Source organism: Hippocampus comes, unplaced genomic scaffold, assembly GCF_001891065.2.
Source record: "Hippocampus comes isolate QL1 unplaced genomic scaffold, H_comes_QL1_v1.1 scaffold54, whole genome shotgun sequence".
NCBI classification, from domain to species: Eukaryota; Metazoa; Chordata; class Actinopteri; order Syngnathiformes; family Syngnathidae; genus Hippocampus; species Hippocampus comes.
The window spans coordinates 210,779-219,350 of NW_017805825.1; the positions used below are offsets into that span (position 1 = coordinate 210,779).

The 8,572-nt window shown below is 44.0% G+C and overlaps 2 protein-coding genes and 1 long non-coding RNA gene across 4 annotated transcripts in view; 1 reads left to right on the forward strand and 2 right to left on the reverse strand.

The window, feature by feature from the left end:
- Positions 1 to 681, reverse strand: part of LOC109526058 (uncharacterized) — a 7,674-nt gene extending 6,993 nt beyond the window's left edge. Inside the window, exon 1 of the long non-coding RNA XR_002170261.1 lies at positions 542 to 681. This is a non-coding gene — a long non-coding RNA (uncharacterized LOC109526058). The remainder of the gene's footprint in view (positions 1 to 541) is intronic.
- Positions 682 to 1,642: 961 nt separating this feature from the next.
- On the reverse strand, positions 1,643 to 6,065 carry srsf9 (serine and arginine rich splicing factor 9). 2 transcript variants are annotated; one of them, XM_019887078.1, is made up of 5 exons: positions 5,975 to 6,065; positions 4,722 to 4,901; positions 4,379 to 4,572; positions 2,356 to 2,528; positions 1,643 to 2,279 (listed from the first exon to the last, which is right to left on the reverse strand). In XM_019887078.1, exons 2-5 carry the CDS (start codon positions 4,877 to 4,879, stop codon positions 2,073 to 2,075), a joined length of 732 nt encoding a protein of 243 aa, XP_019742637.1. In that variant the 5' UTR covers positions 4,880 to 4,901; positions 5,975 to 6,065; the 3' UTR covers positions 1,643 to 2,072. The 2 variants fall into 2 exon arrangements, with proteins under 2 accessions (XP_019742637.1, XP_019742638.1); XM_019887079.1 differs by having other exon boundaries at positions 4,722 to 4,904; positions 5,975 to 6,042.
- An 852-nt stretch (positions 6,066 to 6,917) lies between these two features.
- The window catches only part of prodha (proline dehydrogenase (oxidase) 1a), a 7,157-nt gene continuing 5,502 nt past the window's right edge, over positions 6,918 to 8,572 (forward strand). Inside the window, exons 1-2 of the mRNA XM_019887064.1 lie at positions 6,918 to 7,417; positions 7,978 to 8,186. Of these exons, the coding sequence (XP_019742623.1) occupies positions 7,058 to 7,417; positions 7,978 to 8,186 (569 nt within the window). The 5' untranslated portion in view covers positions 6,918 to 7,057. The remainder of the gene's footprint in view (positions 7,418 to 7,977; positions 8,187 to 8,572) is intronic.

Consider the following 8,572-nt stretch of genomic DNA (forward strand, 5'->3'; position numbering starts at 1 on the left):
AACGAACTTTTTTTTTTTCCGACGATGCTTTAACACAATCGTTAAGCGGAAAAAAAAAAAAAGGGTCAAAGTACTCATGGGTGGGGCTCAATGCTAGATAAAATACAACAATGAGAACGACAAAAGAGACGTTAAGAAAACCTAATGTGAAAAGAGTAACAGGCCATGGAGAAGTTAGGCGTGGTAAAGGTTAAATTTAAGTCCTCAAGAAACATGGCTAAAACCGACGCGTGGGCTACCTCGAAGCGTTGCGAGCAAAGTGGCTCGTCACGGTCGCGTCGCTGTATGCAAAAAGTAATCCGCTTGAGAGCTGCCTCTCAACACATATATAGATTAAAAACCTAGTGGGCTACCATCGGGCGAAAATAACACAGTGAGAGCGAATGGCGAGGTGCGAGCACAGGCCAAGTATTGTTCGTGTAACTGCCTTTCACTGTTCGAACTAACGTCTTTTTGCCTAAACGCCACGACCTAAAATGAGCACTCCTAGTTCACTTAAAAGTACTAGCTTATTTAAATATTTCACGTCTTGAATCATTACCGTTTAGGATGTACCAAACACCTTTTCTTGCGCCAATGCGACCAACTCGAGCTTTCCCCCGGCTTCCGCGTAAGATGGCTGGTTGGCAGCCTTGGCTAACACAAGAGCTTCCCTGACTTCTTCGACGGTTCATTCCAGGCAGAAAGAATGGGACGTTCTTCCTTTACGCTTCATATCCGACAGTTGACGTAGCGTTCTCTGACGGTGCTGCCATCTTTGGAAGAGAACATTTCTTAAAAATAAAAATACTTTTCAACGACAGCACTGTACAACCAAAACGTTGTTTTACTGTTTAGTTATTGTTAAAAAAATACCAGAGATTCCCAAATTGCTCATATAATGTACATAAGTACAACTACAGACCCTGATGTAAAAAAAAAAAAAAAAAAACGACAGACAAAAGTAGAATTAGGCTAATTTAACTCCTTTACTTAAGTAAAAATCCTGAGATTGACTTATTACAATGTGGGGCAAATAAAGGATAGCTTAATCTTAAAAATATTTATTTTCCACCCATCGATTAACCGAGCCGGTTTTGCCTCACTCATTTTACGGGCGTGCTGGAACCTATCCCAGCTGTTTTCGGGAGTAGGCGGAGAACACAGAACTGGTTGCCAGCCGAAAACCCCATGTAAATTCATTTTCACTGTACAGTATTCAAATTAATCTCATCAGTGGTAGTAGTCGTGGTTAACGATTGAATTTCCCTTCTAGGAGCCAATGAAGGAATATCTAATATCTTTTTTCTATTTGACTATCCATCCATTTAATTGTGATCGCGAAGGTGTGACTGTTGTTTCAATCGAGAGTGTCTTTCTAAAAAGTTAATTGACACGCTTGACTAAATATCCTTCCCTGTACGCGCTACTTGCTGACGTCATGCAATAACGAAAGGGAAACGTGTGGACGTCATTGAAAGCTTTCATTCTTTTGGCGGGGTGGGGGTGGGGGGGTCGAGAAGAGGGCCGCAGAGAACAATACATCCAACCAGCATGCAGGATTTGTCTCAGTTTGAACAAATTAAATTTGTATTGGTACCTCAACATTACGCTGTAGTTGTATTCTGCAGTGATAACATTTTAAATTAATGACAAAATCATAGAAAGTTAACATTTTATTGTAAAAGTACAGATGCACACAAAATGGTAATTCCATCTACTTCAGTCAGATGCTTACAAAAAAATATATGGTTTGCAGTGTCGAGATTTGAAGTTTCACTAATTTGTTCTAAATCAGATTAGCATCAGATTCTACACGAAAACAATTTTCTAAGCTAAAGCTGCAAAGCTATACCTGCTCGATATTTTAACATTGTGAAAAGTAATTTGAGCAAACTAATTCAGGATGCATATCAAATGGGTCAAAATCTTGCGCGGAGACAACACACAAGGATATTAAAGTTACACACACACACAAAAAGGGAAGTAGCCATGGAATGTATGCAGGAAGAAACAAAGTCTTACGATGGCAAAGGTGGTTTAAAAAAAAAAAAAGAACATTCTCCTTAGTTTCCTCCGTGAATCCTAAGCTTTTAGCGGTAGTGACGAGGTGGCGGGCTGTGGTTGGATGATCTCCGAGGCGGACTATGGCGGGACATGCGAGGAGGGGACTGGTAACGTGGTGGTGGTGATCCTCGGTAGGGCGGCGAAAAGCGTCCTCTGGATCTGGAGCGGGACCGCGAGCGACCCCAGTTGGGGGTGCCTCTATCCTCGTAGACATGGATGTAAGCGGTCTCACCCTGCAAACGAGGACAAGAGTGAATGTGCGCTCCGCTGGCCGACGTGGAGGGGCGTACCACGGGGTCTTCCACTCACTTGGTGAGAACGGAACTCTGTGCGATCCAGTCGGCGCAAAGCGTAATCCATGTCCTCTCGGCGGAGAAATTCCACCACGCCCTCCCCATCGCGCTGCACGTCGGCAAAACAGACGTCGCCTGCCTCGCGCATGTGATCTTTCAGATCCTGCCAACTGCCACTTGGCGGTAATCCTGAGACGGCAAACACCGATAGTGAAATCTAAACTGTCCAAATTAACTTCTTACCCAATCACATTTTTTGGACGTTCGTCTATTCAAGGGAGCCCCGACATTAGTCCCAACAAACACTTGTGGGATGCAACTCTACCAAATTCTCATGTAATCAACAAAACCTTTAAAAGGCCTAAGCTTCAAAGGGTTCGCCTGAAACAAGGGGCCTAAAGATAAGACTGACAAGGACCTACCAGTCACCGTTTTCGTGAATATGAAGATTTCATTCACTCTACCCAACGTGAAATCCACTTCAGGCACCTTGACCACCGTGATAGAAATGCAACTTTCTTTCCAATCATATATTCATCCTTCCGGTCCACCACATGACTTCCTTCACTCCGCCATCACCTAGACTTGTCGCTAGCATCCATCCATTTAGTGCCTTTGTCTTTCAGTCTGCCATGAGAAGGTGAAAAACATCTGCCTCTGACTCATCACTTCCAACAAGTCCCTTCATACTGTGGCCTGCCATGAGAAACGGCAATGATTGTATTCCACTTTTCTACTCGTCCACTTGAGGTCAAGTCCGCCATGAGTGACGAAAAAATGTTTCCTACAAATTTGTGCATCCTTGTGACAACTGGACCCATTGTCTTTCAGTTCACACTTTTTAACACCTGCCTGTGACTCATGACATTCTGCTAGTAGTCCCTTTGTGGTTCACTCTACCATGAGAGCGACCCCCCCCCCCAACATCCGCCAATCATTTTTGTCCATCCTTCCTAGTAGTCTCTTCGGTGCACCGTCAAAAAGGGTCACTTTGTGCTACTGTTCTCATGAATGAACATCCGCCAATCATTTTTGTCCATCCTTCCTAGTAGTCTCTTCGGTGCACCGTCAAAAAGATGGACAGGCTATGATTCATGACATCCTCTACTTGTGTACAGTCCACTGTGAGTGATTTACAGTATCTGACTACGACTCAGGACATCCATCCACTTGTCTCTTCCTTCTCACAATCTCCATAATTGAGCAAGACCTATCTGCCTGTGATTCATGATCTCAGTCTACAAGTCGGATAACGATGAGTGAAAGAAAAACTTCTTCCGATAACTCTGGATTTCCTTTATTATGGGCCTTGTCCTTCAGGCCATGTTCAGTGATACAAGACTGCGACTGGTGAAATCCATCTCACCTTTGTCCTCCAGTCCTCCATGAGAGAGCAAGGATTTCAGCTCCATAGTCATGACTTGCATATAGTTGCTATGAATGTTAACTGTCCAATAAGTCCTTTTGTTGTTGAGTCCACCATGAAAGAGCAAGGAGGACAAGATAAGATTTTCTCTACCAGGCCCTTTACACTGAAGTCCACCATGGGAGCAAGAAACATCTGCGTCTGAATGTCCACTTTTTTACCAGTCCTTTTGTCCTGCGGTCCGCCGTGAAATAAAGACCGTAAATCCACTGTCCTCTTAGTCCCTGTATGCTGCAGTCCGCCTTGGATGAAAGAAAAAAATGCCTGCCAATAATCTGGGACGTCCCTCTTTGACCTTCAAACAGGACCAAGACCTGCCTATGACTCTTGACGGCCATCAGTTTGTCCGCTTGTCCTCCAGTCCGCCACTTAGAGACCGAGGAGGACACACGTCAACAATTCTTGCCTTGCATCTTACGAGTGCCTTTGTCATCCATCTGCTATGAGATATAGCTACCTTGCAGCTCCTGACTTCTAACTACAAGTCCCTTTATGCTGTCGTCCGCCATGGGAGGGCAAGAGACACCTGAGACTCTGCATGTCCACTTCCTAATGGTCCACTTGACATCCAAGGGGTATTATTAATGGGCTACAACTGTAGATGTCCACCTACCAGTCACTATCACACGGAACTCAGACCTCCGTGTCGGGGGTCCAAATCGTCCTCTGGGTCCACTTCCTCTATCTCCACCACCACCTCCACCTCCCATTGGATTAAATTTACTTGAGGATCGAGGATACTCCACACGTAGTTTGGAGTCTCCATATCCATATCCGTTCCTTCCATAGACTGCGTCATCCGCATCCCTAAGAGAAGAGAGCACAGAACTCCTTACCTAGGTGGGCCGGTTACAGACATGTTGCGGATCCATTTCCTGCCGGGAGCACTTGAGGAACTATTACAGAAAACACTTGATACCCAATGGGGATGAAGCTGGATCCATCCCAAAACTCACCGTGGGTCTTCAAATCGAATAAAGGCAAACGGGATAGTGCCTCGGTTGTTCTTCAATTCAATCTCACGAATTTTTCCATATTTGTAGAAGAGATCTTCAATGTCCCTCTCCTGGACATCCATTGGCAGATTCCCGACATAGATCCGGCCCTCCGACATGGTGAAGGAATAAGATGCCCTGCTGCTGACACAGAGAGGGAATTTTGGGCACCTTTGACTGTAAATTCACTTGTTTTTGTAGCTGTAGCTCTTGTTATACTAATGCTTGTCCAATGCTCCAATTCCTTATCTTAATCAATGATAAAAATTATAAAACAAGACTTGTTTTGATCAGATGATGAGCCCGAGACAAAGGGGTGTGTACTGAGAATCCAGACCTGAAAGTTTTAGAATGCAGTGAATACACTTGGTTAAGCAGCTTGAAACATTCAGTACAACTGGACCAGAATGCAACTTCAAATTTTAAGTGAAACACAACGAGTTTCACAAAATGAATCAGGGTATGTTCTAATAAAGCCACAGTGATTACTTTTAGCTAAAGCGGGATACCGTCTAATAAAGATCAACAGCAGGCTTGATTATCAGGAATATGTTGTGCTTTTCAAGAGACTCAACAGCCATTTTTTAGTGTTGACTTTATTTCGTTGTGTTACACTACGAGAGTGAAACCAAAATTAAAAGGTTATCAGGTAAGGAACATTATTTTTTACCGACGATGCTTTAACACAATCGTTAAGCGCAAAAAAAAAAAAAGGGTCAAAGTACTCATGGGTGGGGCTCAATGCTAGATAAAATACAACAATGAGAACGACAAAAGAGACGTTAAGAAAACCTAATGTGAAAAGAGTAACAGGCCATGGAGAAGTTAGGCGTGGTAAAGGTTAAATTTAAGTCCTCAAGAAACATGGCTACGGCCGACGAGTTCACAAATGGATTCGTCGGCCTGGGCTAGCTCGAAGCGTTGCGAGCAAAGTGGCTCGTCACGGTCGCGTCGCTGTATGCAAAAAGTAATCCGCTTGAGAGCTGCCTCTCAACACATATATAGATTAAAAACCTAGTGGGCTACCATCGGGCGAAAATAACACAGTGAGAGCGAATGGCGAGGTGCGAGCACAGGCCAAGTATTGTTCGTGTAACTGCCTTTCACTGTTCGAACTAACGTCTTTTTGCCTAAACGCCACGACCTAAAATGAGCACTCCTAGTTCACTTAAAAGTACTAGCTTATTTAAATATTTCACGTCTTGAATCATTACCGTTTAGGATGTACCAAACACCTTTTCTTGCGCCAATGCGACCAACTCGAGCTTTCCTCCGGCTTCCGCGTAAGATGGCTGGTTGGCAGCCTTGGCTAACACAAGAGCTTCCCTGACTTCTTCGACGGTTCATTCCAGGCAGAAAGAATGGGACCTTCTTCCTTTACGCTTCATATGCGGCAGTTGACGTGGCGTTCTCTTACAGTGCTGCCATCTTTGGAAGAGAACAACATTTCTTAAAAATAAAAATGCTTTTCAACGACAGCACTGTACAACCAAAACGTCGTTTTACTGTTTAGTTATTGTTAAAAAAAATACCAGAGATTGCCAAATCGCTCATATAGTGTACATAAGTACAACTACAGACCCTGATGTAAAAAAAAAAAAAAAACGACAGACAAAAGTAGAATTAGGCTAATTTAACTCCTTTACTTAAGTAAAAATCCTGAGATTGACTTATTACAATGTGGGGCAAATAAAGGATAGCTTAATCTTAAAAATATTTATTTTCCACCCATCGATTAACCGAGCCGGTTTTGCCTCACTCATTTTACGGGCGTGCTGGAACCTATCCCAGCTGTTTTCGGGAGTAGGCGGAGAACACAGAACTGGTTGCCAGCCGAAAACCCCATGTAAATTCATTTTCACTGTACAGTATTCAAATTAATCTCATCAGTGGTAGTAGTCGTGGTTAACGATTGAATTTCCCTTCTAGGAGCCAATGAAGGAATATAATATCTTTTTTCTATTTGACTCTATCCATCCATTTAATTGTGATCGCGAAGGTGTGACTGTTGTTTCAATCGAGTGTCTTTCTAAAAAGTTAACTGACACGCTTGACTAAATATCCTTCCCTGTACGCGCTACTTGCTGACGTCATGCAATAACGAAAGGGAAACGTGTGGACGTCACTGAAAGCTTTCATTCTTTTGGCGGGGTGGGGGTGGGGGTCGAGAAGAGGGCTGTTTTTATTACATAACATGTCGACAAGGGAGGACCTACACCCATATTGAGAAGAACATTATGCAACGTGCCAAGTAAAAAAGGAAAACGTGCCATCTCCACCCGGCACAGACGAAAACAATGTCGTGCGCCAACAGGATCGTCTCCTCTCTCGTCCGGGCCAACAGAGCTGGAAAGCTTCGTTGCCTCCCGGCAACAAGATGCAGGTCAACAGTGGCGGCGTCCACCAAAGAGAAGGAGAAGGAGCAACAGCAACAGCCGCAGATGGTGGACGGAAGATGCGGCGTGGTGGAGGCTGCGCCCGTGGAGCTCATCAGCCCGAGCAGGAGCGACCCAGGCGGGCTGCCGCGAGGCAACATCAGCGTGGACTTCAACAACACAGAAGAAGCTTACAAGAGTAAGGACAATGTGGAGCTGCTCAGGAGTCTGTTGGTTTTCAAGCTATGCACCGTGGACGTCTTGGTGGAGAGGAACAAGGAGGTGAGGCGGCCGCACGCTTACATCTGCTGAAGGCATGGTCGGCACGTGGACTGCAGTTACACAGCAACTTGAATCAGATCCGAAAGAATCTTGGGCGACAAGTTGCCTTGTTACAAGCATTTAACAAAGAAAATATGACTTTAAAATTAAGAGTTTTTAGTTATTCGAAGAGGAGGACTAACAATTCCTAAATTGACATCAGTTAAACATTGAGGAAACAAAATGGAATCCCAATCATTTTATTTGTAATAAGAATGTGACAGTTCCACTCAGCTGTGATTCATTTGAATCATTGCTATTGAAAGGATTCAATAAAAAATGAAATCCTTAAAAAAATGAATGTACTGTAGGTATACTTTAATTAGCGCTCATAATACCAGAACATGATTTCAATACGTTGTATACTGGTTCGGCGAATAGACGGATAGTGTATTTCAGATTTTGAAATGTATTACACGTATTGTAATTATTTAAAAGTATAATTAAAAAAACGCCAGCGGCGTGCAAAACATTGTTGCGCAACGTACAGCTAACAGAATGGGGGTGTTACACATTTACAGTTAATGGAGTTGAGCAAGAAAGTGCTGGGTCAGTGGCTGTTCGAGAAGCTGATGAAGATGACCTTCTACGGCCAGTTTGTGGCGGGCGAGGACCACAACGCCATCAAGCCTCTGATCCAGAAGAACCAGGCGTTCGGCGTGGGCGCCGTGCTGGACTACAGCGTGGAGGAGGACCTGACGCAGGAGGAGGCCGAGAAGAAGGAGATGGAGTGAGTTCATGTTTGACTCGACGCCATGGAATGTGTTTCTTATTAAACTCCCCATCACGTGCTGCTTGGTTGAAACTGAGCCCGTACGGGTGCAAGTTACGCAGTTATGTAACCAACATGCAAAAAGGAGGGGATGACATGAGTGGATGTGAAATTTGCTCAAAACCTGAATGGTTGTCAGGTCTGACAACAAATAAAAGTTAATAGGAACTGTAATTCAGGTATTATAAATTTGGGATGTAGTGTAGTGAAGTGTCCGATGGGTCAAAATAATACACAGCCAGGAACGAAAATCTAACCAAGATTCTGGTTTTTCTCTTGCTTTTTAAAGCCACTTTTTGCGATGTACAAAATGAATTCCCGGTGCAATAGTATCTACCCCCCCC

Excerpts from the sequence above, each read along its gene's own strand:
- srsf9 (XM_019887078.1), bottom strand. The coding sequence starts at position 4,879 with ATGTCGGAGGGCCGGATCTATGTCGGGAATCTGCCAATGGATGTCCAG. Across the intron at positions 4,573-4,721 it reads ATTCGATTTGAAGACCCACG|GGATGCGGATGACGCAGTCT; the intron begins GTGAGTTTTGGG and ends CTCTTCTCTTAG. Across the intron at positions 2,529-4,378 it reads GTTCCGTGTGATAGTGACTG|GATTACCGCCAAGTGGCAGT; the intron begins GTAGGTGGACAT and ends TTGCCGTCTCAG.